At 36.4% G+C, this 16,212-nt stretch overlaps 3 protein-coding genes across 3 annotated transcripts; 1 reads left to right on the plus strand and 2 right to left on the minus strand.

The window, feature by feature from the left end:
• Nucleotides 1–2: 2 nt before the first annotated feature.
• Nucleotides 3–10,471, plus strand: LOC132908426 (uncharacterized). The gene has a single exon (XM_060962462.1). It carries the CDS (start codon nt 3–5, stop codon nt 519–521), a length of 519 nt encoding a protein of 172 aa, XP_060818445.1. The 3' UTR covers nt 522–10,471.
• Nucleotides 10,472–10,772: 301 nt separating this feature from the next.
• LOC132908427 (mitochondrial fission 1 protein) lies at nt 10,773–13,250 on the minus strand. The gene is made up of 4 exons (XM_060962463.1): nt 13,057–13,250; nt 12,390–12,599; nt 12,204–12,309; nt 10,773–11,492 (listed from the first exon to the last, which is right to left on the minus strand). The coding sequence occupies exons 1-4, from the start codon at nt 13,099–13,101 to the stop codon at nt 11,401–11,403; spliced, it is 453 nt and encodes a 150-aa protein (XP_060818446.1). The 5' UTR covers nt 13,102–13,250; the 3' UTR covers nt 10,773–11,400.
• A 478-nt stretch (nt 13,251–13,728) lies between these two features.
• LOC132908425 (probable bifunctional dTTP/UTP pyrophosphatase/methyltransferase protein) lies at nt 13,729–15,158 on the minus strand. The gene is made up of 4 exons (XM_060962461.1): nt 14,730–15,158; nt 14,240–14,481; nt 14,016–14,162; nt 13,729–13,934 (listed from the first exon to the last, which is right to left on the minus strand). Exons 1-4 carry the CDS (start codon nt 14,817–14,819, stop codon nt 13,796–13,798), a joined length of 618 nt encoding a protein of 205 aa, XP_060818444.1. The 5' UTR covers nt 14,820–15,158; the 3' UTR covers nt 13,729–13,795.
• Between the last annotated feature and the right edge of the window lie 1,054 nt (nt 15,159–16,212).

Raw genomic sequence — 16,212 nt, forward strand, 5'->3', positions numbered from 1 at the left:
AGATGCGCCGTCCGGGAACGCTGCCCAATTCCGGCACGTCCGGTCATCGTGCTGCCGCCGCTATAGAGGACGGTACCACGCCATTGAGCGTCGCCGGCGATAATTGCTCGTCGACCGGCGCCAGGTTACATTATTCCAATCACTCTTTACGCCGTACGCCGCAACCGCCCCATCTGCCACCTCGCGACACCGACAACTCCTCGGAAAGAACGCAGAACGACTCGAGGCTTCAAAACGGTATACCCGGACATCATCGTGCGCCTCCGCCCCTTCCTTCCAGGCACCAGTCGTCCTGCAGCCAATCTTCCTACCCTACCCTGCCTATGAACGGCCACGCGACTCACCAGTTTCATCATTTCCCACGCGAGAAAGACAGATCGTCGGCTCGCGAGAGGAGTCGCGATCGGGACGTAGGCCTGCAATCCGTCCCTCATCGGTCCGACAAGCACCGAGATCTTCAGATGGAGATGGAGATGCGCGACGGGCTGGACATGGGCGAAATAGGCACTTATCGAGCGTAAAGATACGCGCAGCACGAAAACGGGAACAAGGTGAACTCGTTTCGGAGGAGGCCAGAGCGCGGATAGGCCGAGCGAATTGAATCGAAGACTGAATTCGAACGTCGAATAGAGACTATCTGGCGGGTGAACGAGATTCAAATAGACCGCAGTTTACGCGTCTCCGTCCGATTTTCGCGCACGCACGTGATACGGTCGAAGAGGCAAAGATGCATCGAAGCGTTAGCCAGCGAACGATATCGATGCAATCGCGATGGAATTGGCCAACTCACGACTAAATCAAATCGAAGACTGATTACGACGGACATCGGTGAACAATATCGACGAGTAATTAACCGATACCGGTACATTCCAATCACCTGTCTGCCAGTCTTCGCTGGGATCGGCCAACACCAATTTCAATCAAATTACAACGTTTTGGTCGATGCAGTTTCTCTGAACGTCGATCGTACCGCGTCGTTGTAACGGCTCGACGAGAAATCTCCAATTTTTGCTAAAAAGAACAGCCAAAAGGAACGTATAGAAAGATACGCGAGTTATTTTAACGGGAACGATGCTTCGCGTCAGGAATACGAAGAATGAGAGTATATCCGATGGAAATAAGAAGAGAAAGAAGGATTAGTCGCGCGTGCGAATCAAACGAGAGAGTCGATAATGAAAACGTCACGATGCCGAAGAAACTTGGTCGATAGGAAGAAAGGCCGACCGGCTATCGACAATTATCAGAAGGTATCGATACGTTTCGCTAGACGTGGACGTTGTAGTTCAGTGACTCGAAGAGCGCTGCAAGGACTTCACGGTAAAAGAAAACCGACTCTGCGAAGCAAGATGGATCAGATTGGAACGCGCGCGTGTGAAACTGGTGTCTTGGAACTGGTGTCGAAAAGACCGACGAAAGACGAGTTCAGTGTACGTTACCGCGATGGTTTTACGCGCGACTATACAACGGTCGTGTTGGTCTTGAACGGGAAGAAAATCGCGTGTTCGACACATCGATGACTTTGAAGATCTTTCGCGAAGAATTCGTAAAGGCGAAAGCGGAAGAGAAGAAGGAAGTTGGAAGAAGATGAAAGTTCCGGACGAACTTGTCGAGAACGACGTTCGACGAACGTGTGCCAACGTTCGAATCGTAAAATGGCACCTCGTTTGTAAACGTAATTCTGAAAAGTTCGTAGAGCGAAACAACCGAATCGAAATGCAAAGAAACGAGACTCGTCGGTTACGCTCCCTTCTCGTCGCTGTCGCTCGCGAACGATCCGACAAAATCATTTCGGGAATCATACCGCGATCACGGTGAGAATCGCGGTGAATCTTCAAGCGCCTTAGAAAGCGAATAACTTGAGAAGAAAGACGCCGAGTCGTATTCGAAATGCTCTACCAAGCGTTTCGATCATTCGTTGTATCGTATATGCCCGGCTGTTATCGTACGTTATACGTATGTATCATATATTTCGTATTTATTGGCGTGGTATTAGATAACTTTATATCTATCTTTGTATTTTCTGTATTATTTAAGGAAAGAACCGACTGCTTTTTCACATTTCCTTGAGATTTGTACATTTTTTCTGCCAGAAGAGTCGAGCCGATTAACCTTGTAAATTATTGTAAAGATATTTTTTAAATTTAGTCATGTACAAAGAAAAAATGTACGAATTTGTAATAGAACACCTATTTTCTGAGTACGATTCGTAATAAACGAACGCTCGCACGAAACTCCGCTGCATGTACCCGTGTACTTTGACATCTAATAAAAAGTCGACCGCTTAATTATACCTAAACCGTGAAATATCGCAACAAAGGACGATCTCAAGTTCACAACCTACGTGATGAAATCAAAGGAACCTTCAAGATCGAAAGTAACTTGGACGAAGTTGACTACCGAGAATAATCGCTCGACTGCAATATATTCTCCTTCGCGAATCTGGAACATAAATGTATAACGAACTTTCTTGGACCGGAAGGAACTTTCGTGAAACTGGAACTTGATCGTGAACTTAGGCTTCAACTATTCAGGACGACAACACTGTCTCACGCTCTTTCGGATCGCCATCCAATCGTACTTAAAACAAGCGTTCGAAACAATTTTCTATTTAAGTCCGTGTGTCTTTGATTCGTACTACCGTTGTTATTCTATTCTCTGCCTCTAAAGAAAAGTTCGAACTACGGAACAGAAGAAATTTCTATGTTAATTTCCATGCGTTTCATTCGATAGAACGTACATTTCGCTTATTCGTTTTAAACTCGCCCCGGTTTAAACGACGAGTCGACGTTCCAGTTGCCAGCTAAAGCTACGCGTATGCGATCGAACGTTCGTCCAGAGATCCTTCGATTTTCTGGCATCGGACAATCGCTGCATCAACAAATTGAACTATTAGAAAACGTTTTCATTTGCGCAGAACGAAACCAAAGTGTGTATCGTATTCTCGTGCGACTCGTAGAATCCTAACCATATATAGTATATTTTAATGGTGCGAATTTTATTTTCCAAACGAAGCGTGAATACGTAGACGCGCGACGTAGTTCGGCGAACCGTACAAGTCGTAGTTCTTCGATCGTTAAAATTTAAGGATTAATTTGTAGCGTCTCGTCGATGCAGATACGTACATCGTTGCCAACGTCGAAATTCCTGCGATAAAGATTACCGTTCGAAGCTGCCGTATCGCTGATCAAAGTGTCTCGACAGCCTGTAAGCTTCCCTGGCTGCTAAACTTTTGCTTTTTAAACTCGCTATTTCACTGCAACGACCAGAAAAAAGAGAAAAAGAAAAAAAAAGGGAAAGAAGGCAAGGAAATACCTCAGAGTGTAAAGAATTTTACGATAAAGCTAGAAATTTCGGTTGTCGTGCAATGCTGTACCCGTCGTGAAAATCGATTGGCAAGACACGATACCTATACACGATTCTGGTCGCCCGGACCAGCTGTTAACCGACTAGAAGCAAAAACTTATCAACGTATTGAAACGTATTTTACGATTTACGTGTACTCTCGTACTTTAACCACGATCGTTTCACCGCCGACTCGATAGCGATCGAAGCTCGAGCAGACTTTTCCGTTGTTATTCAGAACCGTGTACATTTCAGAATAGCTGGCGGTCGTTTTTATCCCGCTGGGACATAGGTGGACATTAAAGGTGTAGGGTGTTCGATATCTCGATGCGAAATTATTGGTTTCGTGTAGATACGGAATATCGTGAACAATGATAGACCGCGGTGAGACAGAGCCACAGGCATTGAAAAACGATCGTAAGCTAACGATGTTCGAATAGCTCTCGATTTCTTTTCGGACACGTTCGTTCGTCCGCCGTTTTTCAGAATCAAACTCGCGTATAAAAGAATATCTGCGATATTATATCACGAGATTGTAAATAACATTACTCTTATCGTTTACGGCTCGTAAAGATCTCCTTTGATCGTAACAGGTGTATATGTATTTTTCACGCGGTTGTGTACGATACAGCGTATCTTCGTCAAGTACAGAGTATCGCTCGGATAACTCAATTTACTGGTATTTCGTCGTCTCGAGTTTGTCGCTGCCTCGCCGTTTGCTAATTACGCGACTGCAATTACGTGACTACAATACGATAAAACCAGCTTATCGGTATTCGATCGAACGTTGTCAGAAACGTCGTTCTAATTTCTAAAGTCAAAGTTTCGACGAGAAAAACCACGATCCATAGCTCGGCTCGTTATCGAAAGTAACCGACGTTCCGTGACTGAGAGACGTCTTAAATTCGTCCCTCGATAGCCATCAAAATCCTGTTTCAAACAGCACGAACGATATCTCTCTTTCGATCGGCCAACCAACAACGTTAAGCATTCTCGTTGGTGACACGATACTCGAGACATTCTTTATCCAGTTCGAGTCTACGCAAACTTTTTCCTATTCAGAATATAAAACGGAAAAGAAACGCCAACTTTGAAATAATAATCGATAACTCTATACAATGCTCTCTAAAGTAAACGAGCAAATTTTTAGTCGACGCTCGTGTACTGGAATTAATAACTCGCGTCAACGATTTCAGTTGCCGACGTTGGAAGACACATTTCGTCTCTTACGAAAGTACGGAAAGGCAAATTTACGATAAGATACGTGCGACGAACGAATTTTACGTTACGGAACGCAAAGACGCTATACTGACATTTGCAAGCGATAGACGGGCTCGTTGAGAGTGAAATTACTTAAAATCTCGTTACAATAAAATCGGTAGCGCGAAAGAAGATAGAAATCGTACAAAAGATATATTTAGCCGGTTTAGCTGGTCTAGTTGATTGCACATTGTACGCGATCTTGCGCGCGTATCGCGCCGCGACTCGGCGGAGCTCGGTTGGAAAAGATGAGAAGCTCGCGCGGCGAGATTATTTTTCCGGCCGAGTGTACCCTGTGGAATTCCACGGTCACCCCGGTCGAGAAAGGTGACTGCACCTTGAATCGGCTCTCGCGCGCCGATCCCGACCGTCGAGAAGCTAAATTCCAGTTCAGGCCTTTGAACGAGCTTCGATTCCGGAATAGGTTTCGAGCAACCATTCGCCAGCTATTGTTTCGAAGAAGAACGAGGGAGTCCTCGCTTTCACGCGGGAAAACGCGCGTGCAAATTCCCTATTTAAGATTTTTTACTGCGAACGAACATTTTCAAAGATTTACGTCTTCGGGCTTCTTCGCTTTAAATCGACGATATTTAATAATTTCGTTTACTCGAAGAACTAAGAATCATCGAGCATTCGTCGAAGATCCGTGATCGGATAACGATAATACGGCGATAGGCGCGCGGTACGATCAGTTGCGTGGTGGATGCTGGTAAATGCAAAGAGCGATTCAAACGGTTCGCCATTCAACGCTTCGTTCGGAATTGAACAAACTTTGTCCGACAGAATATGTCAGTATAGTATCTGTGTTGGCAACAAGTAGCTTTTAAAAATTCAGTATCTATCCGGTACATGTCAGTCTGACCCATCCGCTTCGATCGCACTATCGTGTTTGGGAAAGTTTTCATTCATAAACGTCAGTGAAAAACATTTATTAACTCGAAAATGGATTAACACGCGTGTACGTAGTATTTTACATTTTGTTTGTTGGGAACGTTAAATCGATGACTGTTAGAGGATTCCCAATTCTATACACGAGAGAGAAAAAATTGCACACCGATATGCGTGCCTCATACGTTTGATGTTTCGTTTAATCGTGACCGATATCCATTTGCTTTAACTTGCGACAAAATGGTACAAATAATTAAACAATTCAAAAAGTTATCCCATAGATTTCGTTAAACCAATTATCTAAAATTACAAACGTTTCGTTTCCACAACCGAAGACAATTGAATTAAACACATGGATCTATATTCTCGAACAGTCGAGATTACGTAACGGATGTATTAAATTTTGTGTTTTGTAAAACGAACATATATATCATATACCTAGTTCTTCAAACTAATCGGCTTCGATCCTCTTGCGTGATCCTTTGAATTATAAATTTAAATATGATACTAGAAATCGAGTGCCATTGCGATTTACCAACGTATTCGAAACATACGTACGTAGATTACGAGTCTTTCGTTCTATTCTATATCCTTTTACCTAATGATCTATTTATTCTAATTAAAATATTTTATCTTATACTAAATTGATATTTTTATGTTGCAATATATATTTCTTTTGACGTGACCGTAACGCAATTTAAATCTCCAACCTACTAAAATTTCGACTATTTCTTCAAAAATATGTTCGATCGATGTCTCGAGAAGCGTTACGATCAGTTGTTCGCTGTTGTACGTCAGCAATTAACTACTAATGTGTCTCGGAAAATATTAAACGTCTTAAAACTTTACTTTATTGAAACGGAACGGACAATAGAAATACAAAGGAAAAAGATATGCGTATATAAAACCTCGATGTAGCGTGTCAAAACGTGTTTTCAACAAGTGGTTGAGAGATAATTGAAAACGGAATAAGTAATCAAAGTTGCGACATATTTTACGAAGCAACCAAATATCTGTAACAGAACATCCATAAGCATCTATTATGCGGACACACGTACTTTAAGAAACTCTTTTTTTTTTTTTTTTTTAGAAACGTTCGTATTTTAATTTTCGTACTTAATCTGGAATCCGTGCCAATCGAATACAGATCGCCTTTACACGTGCACACGCAAAAGTAGATATAAAATTTATCTCGAGGCAAAAGCCTTTGATATTTAAGATTTTACAAAATTTTCTTCGATTATATTCTAACGGGAAAATAGCGCGTTTAGTTGAAGCAAAAAGAAAGATAAATGAAGTTTACATGAAAAACTGCAAGTTACATCGTTTTGCTCCGTTCGCTTTCGATTTTGTATCGTCGCATGTACTGCCACTTAACCGAAATATCCGACACCCTCTGTGTTCATGAGAATCATCGTTTCGCGGCATTTTAGAAACGATTTTAACGCGAAATCTAATCGCCATTGTCGTTCGAACGTAAGCAGAATCTCGAGCGTCGACTGTTTCTCGTTATCCATCGTCGATTCTCGTCTGAGAAATCAAGAAACTAAATACGAAAAACAGCAAATCGAAGGTGATTCGCGTTCGAACTGTCAAATGGATCGTCATACGCGTTAAATCCATATAAAAGCGATCGACCGTAAGTAACGATGCATCTAGTTTCGTAAGTTGGACGCTTTCCAAAATACTCGCACAAATCTTATCGCGCGTAGCTTTTCAGTGGCTAAAGTTCGCTAACACCGGTAAAAGAGTATCGTACAGAGAAATCGGCACGAACACGTTCACTGTTGATCGATTTCCATTGTCGATGCCACTGTTCGCCAAATTATAATCTTACGTCATAAAATCATATCTTCCTTCCGTACAAAATTTTGCATACGCGTTGCGAAGAACTCTATGCCGATTTGAATCCGAGACATGATCTGCGAGCGTGTTAAGCCGTTGTTTTTTACCTGATTCGTAATCACTTTCCCTTAATACCTAATAATATATATATGTCCACATCAGGTTGGCAGAATAATATTTATCTGGAACGCTCTTTTCTATACGTTGAACGCATTATTATCTAACATTTATCTACGTACTGAAGTTCGTTTGAGCGCGATATGTCGTGTGAAACGTATAGAATCGCGAATGCGAATCTTATCGATCGTCTCCGTTATCGAAAATGTAGTAAAAATTCGCTCATAAGTTCGTGAAATTTCTTCGCAGAGATCGCGTAACAGACGTGGAAGAAACGACGAAACGTGTTCGCAAAAGGTCCCTAACGTCTGTTCTGTACGAGGGAGAAACTGCTGATATCCTATCCAATGTATTCCGACGAGATGGTCGGGATCGAATTCAAGTAACTCAAAAATTAATGTAGTGATAAGCCAGCATCAAATATATCAGATCTTATTTTTTAAGCAACGCAAGAGTTTGCGGGCGCAAAGGTGTGACGCCTTGAGAGCGAATGTAAGAAAACACAGGGAACCGATGTCTGAATTTCGTTCCTCGACGCTGTTGACCTGTGTTTTCCACGATCGAATCTGCGAATGCATTGAAAGAACCCTAAGTAGAATGTCCGATTGTAATTAAATATATTGTAAATGTCGGGTCAAATGTCGTAGATAGACGGGGAAATATGTAGAAAAACAGAGTATTACTCTATTATGATAAAAAAAAAAAGAAAAAAAAATATGGACGAAGAAAATTGTATATTTTAGGATATGGCTGTCGTGTTAAGCAGAAAGAAGAAATAATTACGTAAACGAATTGCATCGTATCGTATCGTGTTGCTAGTCAATCGACACGTGTTGAAAAATAAAGACGAAGGAACGACGATTCGGCGAGAGTGGTGTAAAGAGCAAGATCGAGTAAGTTAATCATCTCGCAAATATTAAATTATTGTACAAAATTTAATGCCGATAGTTTGTAAGGCCTATCGTTTTACTTGTACGAGATCCATTTATGTTTATAACGTACGACCTATTCGATACTATCGTGCTAAGTTGAATGGCGCGTAAACTCGTATCTATGCACACGATTTATTCACGTTCCTTTCGCGTACGAGAGACAAGCTGGAGTTCTGACTGGTTCCCAAGTTTCTTTAACTATCGTACTCATTATGATTCCGACTCAACAAACACGGATTATTTAATATTTGAAACAGAATATACTTTGAACTATCGTTTGAAGATAATTTATCCATATTTTATATCTAACATGGTGTTGAAACAGCGAACAGCTAAAGTTGACTTAAGTAGCTTTTAAAAGATGGTAACATTATAGGATTATATCAATGTATTTTATACCGAGCATTTTTTAAAAATCACGATCGATGACCATATTCCTACCAAATACCAAATTCCTTTTCCTTTCTTCTTTCTCTTTTTTTTTTTTTTTTTTTTTTTTTTTTTTTTAATACGTGGAGATAAATTTTGACTATATTTAGCAAGATTTCTTCAAGTACATCTTCGTATAAACATTCGTAAACACTTTTTATACACGAAGATGGTATTATCATTGAAACGGCAATCGATAGAATTAAAGGAAGATATAATACACTGGAACAAGTAAGAACTCTGGCTAGTTTATCTATGCAGTAGCGGCTGACTTCGATGTCCATCCCAATTCTTCGACCACGTGCACTCTGAATCGTTTCCAATTTCAAACAGAAAGACTAAAGGACTCGCGAGGCTTCACGAAACTGTCAGCATGGGAAGGAAGGAGCGAGGAAACGCGTTAGAGGATCAGCCGGCAAACGAAATCTAACATGCACGCGGACACACTGTACATTCGTGTAAAGCATAGCGGAGCCTTATTGAGAAAGCAATATGCATCCTTAACAAAAAAAAAAAAAACTGCTTAAAGTATTTTCAAGCTGCTAATTCTACTCGAATAATTAATTCCTATGCTAAGTAATATCGAGGCAATCTGGATTCTCGAAAAACGGAGATCGTCTTCTGCGGCTTCGTCATCGCGAAACTGACCGAAGAAGATCACCTTTTTCGAGGACCACCGATGCGACCCACGGATAGCACTTCAAACTTCTTTATACGTGCATTCTCTTCTTCACAGCCAACTGGTCGTTTCGATCGTTCACACTGCCACCTAATCTTTTCACTATTTATGTACTTTTACAAAAAATTACCAAATTTAGTATTTCTTTTCGAACGTACCCAACGAAAATTATATCATATCGCGTAATATAATATTTGCATACCTATATATGTATATATATAGCCTATGAACAGTATGTTACGAAAGATAAGCTATTTTGTTCGTTTGTGTGTTTAAAGGATCAGAATCAAAGTTACAGGCGAATAGATTATACTTTTTCTTGTATCAAAGATCAGTAAACACCAGTACGATTATGCCGATTATAAATTGGCTGATTATAAAGGCCGTTTCGTACGATAATTTATCAATGTTTCGGGTTAATATTTACTTCGATATTCACTTTTTACACTTGTATTCACGTTCGCAAGGAATCGGCGTTTTTCGCTACCGTGGGTGGCAGTCGAAGCCCTCTCCACCCCGTATGTAAATACACTACCGAAAATAGTACGTATAAAAATTATTCATCGCCTATACGATACAATTTTCTCCTACTTATTGAATCTTTATTAAAGTATATAATAAAAACGTGAGTGCAGTCCCGGTTCCATCAGCTTCCTCCTCACCGCTTTTGCCGCGGCTCAACACCGTCGAACATGTAAATATGTGTCGTGAATAGACAAAATAAAGAGGAGGCCGAGGGAAACACGGCGGTGCTCGAGAAAAATAGTAGCGGCGCTCCGTATTTTGGCGTAAAAATTAAGCGAACGTGTAAACTCGTAAAACCAAACGGGGAGAAAGTGGTTTTAGCGAGTCCCTGGGCCATAACATAGGTCACTAAATATAATAATATTATAGGAATATCTCAGCGTTATTTTGTACATAAACAACTTTATCAACGGATATTAAGAAGTCATCAATAAATCTACATATAAAAAGACAATCCGTATAATTTTCTTTCCCATATCTATTCCCTTATTTTATATATTTCCTCAAATATACTCGCTCCATACATCGGATTAGTGAAACGAGATCGTTAAAGTGTTAGATCGATCCGTTTTAAACCTATTAAATTTATTAATAAACATACATTGTAGAAAAATTGGTATATAGTTTGTGATGTGTCTCGTGTGTGAGAATATGTTAATCGTATTATACAAATAATACGATATTTATTTAAATATTTAAGGCGTAACGTAGGCATTGGACATAGTTATGGAATATAGATCAGTGAACGTAAGATGTAATATAGACGTAATATATTTATTTCATCAAAGATTTAAGTAACGATACACATAAATAAGACGATACAATACTTTTATTTTTATATACAAAAGCTATGTTTATCTGCACTGCGGTTTTGGCATAAATATATTTTTTTGACGTATATGGATTTAAATCAAATAAAACTTTAAATCATTGATATATATATATATATATATCTTATTTATAAACAACTAAACACAGAGCAAAACACGAAACATTCGGAATGTCTTTCTTTTATAAATTAACGTATATATTATTAAAAAATTATCTTTGACAATCTAAAAAGAGGATACATATGATTTTATGATACATGAGAGAGTGTAATCGAGTTTACGAAAATCTAAAAAATAATACACATACATATTTATTACTGTATATTGCTTATATGACGTATTATTTGTTTTTTTGTAAAAATAAATTTGACATTCTACATTACGAATCGCATTGCAGTTTACTTAATTTGAACACAAAACTATTTCTTTCGTCCTGTCTCTTTTTTTTAAATAAAATCTTTGGTGATATTAATTAACAAATTGTATATAACACATTATACAAAGTAACTATTTCATATCACACGATAGTCATAAGCTTTTTCACGTGAATAAGTTAGTTTCTTTTGACCATAGCAAAGCTGAGGCCGAGAATACTTGCAATACCGATAATAACCCCTCCTGCGATGGCCATACCATACAGACCTTCTGTAAAAAGAAAATCCCCGCAATAATTAAAAAATTAACATTTTTGTCTTTTTTGCTTCATTCATATTACAAAATACCATAAAGAAAAAGATATGCTTGCGATTAGAATTAAAGTATATGAAACAAATACAAGTTGAATACTATAAAGGTATTGAAAAAATTTCATATATAATACTACTTTTATTAAACATGTAAAATATACACACAGAAAGTGTAGAAAACACAGTTTTATAGCATTAACACGAAGAGCTAATATAATTATATTAACAAGGAAAGGTCAATTGTTTGTTATCTGTTATCATTTTAGAAATACGCAAGTCCATTCTTTATTCGTTTCATTAAAATAATTCAGATCAAAGATATGCAAAATGCAATTTCTATATCATTTAATACATACATGTATACATGTATACACAGGTACAGAGCTTTTGTACTTTTCTAATATAGAGAACATAATGAAATTATCATGTTCGTAATGTGCAGACTTCTTGATTCGTTCATGGTATAAGAACTAAGTTATTTAGAGGTATAAGATATTAAATGAAATTAATGTCGCTCAACTTTGACTAAAGGCAATGTAATAATTTTTAACGTTTAAAAGTATTGGTACTGTAAAAAATGAATATAAAACACTTGTATGTAAAAGCATCGAAATGGAACGAATGAAAAGCTCTATCCGTTTAAAGCAATAGTAATTTGTAAAAGGGACACCTTTTTCCATTTTTTTCTTGATCAATGTTTCCAGATGTTGTACTTGTTGATTTCCAGGTTCAACCTGAAGAAACGATCTGACATACGCTAAAGCTTTCGTATATTCCTATAAAGAAAATAAATAAATACTAATTAAGCAGCGCTGTTTATTTTGAAAAATTTCAGTAGGCTCGTAACTGTCCATACCTTTATTCTAGCATTTCCAATGGCTAAATAATAGAGACAATCTCGTTTCTCGCTATCGTTATGATTGCAATATAAATCTTCCAATAACATTATTCCCTTTCTGATGTCTGCAGGATATTTGCTTCTAACAAGACACCAAGCATATTCAAATTGTGCTTTTTGTGTTATAACAGATGAACGTAATTGTTCGTTATATATACGTTCAAATTTCTGAAACAAACAGACAAATCATTTTTTAATCTCTCGGTTTATGACACGATACTTTTGTGTATCTCTGAAGTATGCTTAACCAATGAATAATGTTGTCGTTTTATTTCGATTCCAGCTTAATATATAGACTTATTACAAGCTTTGTACAAAAATATTATGTATTAGATATAATTACAAAATTCCTTAGAAAGCCTACCATGATTTTATATCAAAAGAAAAATGAATAGAAATCGCATAACCTTTATTATAGACACATTCAGTGCTACTTTACAGTATAAGCAAATGAAAACTTTATTTCCAAATTTAATAATCAAATATTTAAAAATATTTCATACTACATACTTTAATTATATATTATTATATTACTTATTATATATTTAAAATATGTGATTTACATGACATTAAGGAGTCGACAAGTAAGAACGGTTTTCGTGTATTCTTTATCAAAAGAACGTACCTTTAAATCGTCGGAAGAAACAACCTCTTCAAGAACGTCCTCCATCTTCTAATACAAATCCGCAAGAAAACTACGAAAAACAATTTATCCTGCTCTAAATTCTACCTTAAAAGCAAAGAACTCATTAGAAAACTACCAACTTCGGTCCGGCAATTGAGCTGTCAAAGGCAAAGAAACAAGCAAGTGCACATATGCGCTTCCACTTACAGTCGCTACTTATTGGTAAGAATAGCAAGGCGTCATTGTATGTATGGTTTAAACGACCATAACTATGTACATGTATATTGGACTTTGTTCTTTTAACAAGATCATTTTGATTTTAAGATGTTGGTAGTGCCAAACTAAACCAAACGTCCCTAGATTAAAAAATACAACTTTTCGCTTAACACAATAAGTATATGTTTAATTTTAAAATAAAGGAAAGAAAAAGTTCGTTTAATCATGCGCTGTGGTGGTAACTCAAAAATATTAACGATCGATTTAAAAATAAATTAATTAATCTATTTTTCATAAGTTATATGTAAAAAAGTTTCATATAAAAAATAAAAAATGATATAAAAAAAAATATACGCTGCTGCTGCAGATAAAATCCTAATGTATATTTCGTGTTAAAATTAATATAAATAAGAAAATGGGAGACTGAACGAAAGAAGATACAAATAACACAAGCTATCCTGTTTTTTAAACATTTATTCTGAAATCAATTGGTCGTAATTCATTAATATGTATTTTTTTCATATTAGTTATTACCAAACATTTCGTTTAATCGTTTTGTCAATGAATACAATGGCAAGCCCATTACTGTATAAAAATCACCGTCTATTTTTTCAATTAAACAACCGCCAAGACCTTGTACGCCGTAACCTCCAGCTTTATCTCTGCAAAAAAAGGAACAATTAGCAATATTTTCACATTATTGAGATTATAACATTTACAAAAGGATGAAATATTTTACTAACAGTGGCTCCCCTGATTTTATATATGCCCATATCTGTTCTTCCGATATGTCACCAAACTTTACTTTTGTAGATTCATAAAAATTTACTTCTTTCTTTGGCGTTTTTAAACATACTCCGGTATAAACTATATGTTCCCTATTTGCTAAACTAAAATCATATTTTTACTTAAATTAAGTTGACGTTAATATTACTTATGTGTAAAGTTATATATAGTTATATTTTACCTTGATAACATTTCAAATGCATGTAAGTTATTCTTTGGTTTACCATAAATGACATCACCCATTGTAACCAAAGTATCTGCACCAATTATTAAGGAAGGTGGCGTAACATCTTCCTTTAATCTGTCATAGACTTCTTGCACTTTATATTTTGCCAAGTCTTGTACATAGTCACCAGAATTTTTATACGCAGATCTATCTAAATTTTCATCGTACGTCGATGATACTACTTCTATATTTATACCCTAACGTACAAAATAGATATATCCATGTACTACAGTACTAGTATAGTTATATTAGTATAATTATAGTATTATCACAAATTAATAATATTACTTTAGTTGTATATATATATTATGACTTATGATAAATTAAACTTATGTAAAGTTTGCTTTTTTAAATAGGTTATTATGCTATTACTAAGGTTACAATAATACATAAATATTTCCTGATATTATAGCAACTGTGTTTATGAATGTTATAAAGAAGTTACCAATTGCTTCATTATTTCATATCTTCTAGGAGATCCACTGGCTAATACAACTCTACCTGCTGTCAAAACTTGCACTGCTTGTTCAAACATTATTTTTTCTTTTCAGATTGCGTTAATGAGGCAGCTTTAGGAATAAATCCTTGCAAAAGTTCAATATTAAAGTTTCCTATGTAATCTTTCTATCATTTATCTTTTTATCATTTTTAAGAATACAAATTAATTTATTATTCAATCAACATGGTTATATAACCACTCATGAGGTACAGAATACAGAATACATATACCTATCATTGCATGGGTCAACCGACGAGGTACTGACTCACAGATTACATACGTACAGAACTGTCCTTACAATTAGTCAATGCTGTCACATTATTGTTACACGATAAGATAAATGCAATGTTTCCAGATGTCGCTAGTTACGAAGTTTTCTGCTAACGAGTTTAATACTCCATAGAAAACTATTTGGCATTTTGAGTTGAAAGGAACATTTTATTTTTCACTGTAACAAATTAAATTTAATTTTCGATTTTGAGATCTTTATTTCTTTATCTATCTTAATATGGTTACAGAGAATACATCTTTTACTTATCTAAGTTTGGTATATATATATATATATATATATTAATACTATATATTAATAATATATACTATATATTACTATATATTAATAATAATATATATAATAATATATATATATATATATAAATTTATAGCATTCATAGAAAAATAAAAATATTTTGTTTGTTACTAGGTAGACTATGTTTATAAAAAATTATATTTCAATTGGAAATTTTCAATTTAATCAGTAATAATTGGAGAAACATACGTTTAATTAAACATATATCTACATAAATAAATAAAAGTACACAAAATGTTGAACTTTTAGGAGTCATCGTCGGTTACGTTAAAACAATTTCAGAAATACAAACGAGGTGGCATATAACAAGATATCGTCAAACCGTTTTATCAGGTCGATCAAATTAAAATCGACTAAAAGTGCGTAAAAGCGACGGGCATGGCAACACGCACTCGTGATATTCATTAACGGCTGTTACGAGAAAGCGAAGTGGAGGATAAGCGGACGGTTCATATCGTTCGAACTTCGTCTTACAGCTTACTATACCTTTTTATTACTTGCTATCATAAAACGTAGTTTCAGTGTTACATATTTAATTTGTAAATCAAATATACTGTCATAAAAAGTTTAATAATTTAAAAAAAAAATGGATGGAATTTTTTAAAACTAACATCGAGAACGTAGCGTTAAGCCTACGCGTTTTAATCTGGAATGATCCAGAAGTTGGGATGGTAATTGAACGTGGATGACAAAAGAGAAGATGATTAAAAGCGTAAAGGGTAAGTAAAAGGGGAATAGGGTGAATATATAGCGCAGCTTAAAAATATTAGAGCGGGAAGGAGAACTATTTTCTAGACACAGAAGATTCTAATACATCGTAATCGGTAAATTACGTAAATGCCG

This window comes from Bombus pascuorum, chromosome 6, assembly GCF_905332965.1.
Source record: "Bombus pascuorum chromosome 6, iyBomPasc1.1, whole genome shotgun sequence".
In the NCBI taxonomy this organism is placed as follows: Eukaryota; Metazoa; Arthropoda; class Insecta; order Hymenoptera; family Apidae; genus Bombus; species Bombus pascuorum.

Excerpts from the sequence above, each read along its gene's own strand:
- LOC132908427 (XM_060962463.1), bottom strand. The coding sequence starts at position 13,101 with ATGGAGGACGTTCTTGAAGAGGTTGTTTCTTCCGACGATTTAAAG. Across the intron at positions 12,600-13,056 it reads TTTCTTCCGACGATTTAAAG|AAATTTGAACGTATATATAA; the intron begins GTACGTTCTTTT and ends TGTTTGTTTCAG. Across the intron at positions 12,310-12,389 it reads TTGGAAATGCTAGAATAAAG|GAATATACGAAAGCTTTAGC; the intron begins GTATGGACAGTT and ends TTTTCTTTATAG.
- LOC132908425 (XM_060962461.1), bottom strand. The coding sequence starts at position 14,819 with ATGTTTGAACAAGCAGTGCAAGTTTTGACAGCAGGTAGAGTTGTATTA. Across the intron at positions 14,482-14,729 it reads ATGAAATAATGAAGCAATTG|GGTATAAATATAGAAGTAGT; the intron begins GTAACTTCTTTA and ends TTTGTACGTTAG. Across the intron at positions 13,935-14,015 it reads ATAAAATCAGGGGAGCCACT|AGATAAAGCTGGAGGTTACG; the intron begins GTTAGTAAAATA and ends CTTTTTTTGCAG.
- LOC132908426 (XM_060962462.1), top strand. The coding sequence starts at position 3 with ATGCGCCGTCCGGGAACGCTGCCCAATTCCGGCACGTCCGGTCATCGT.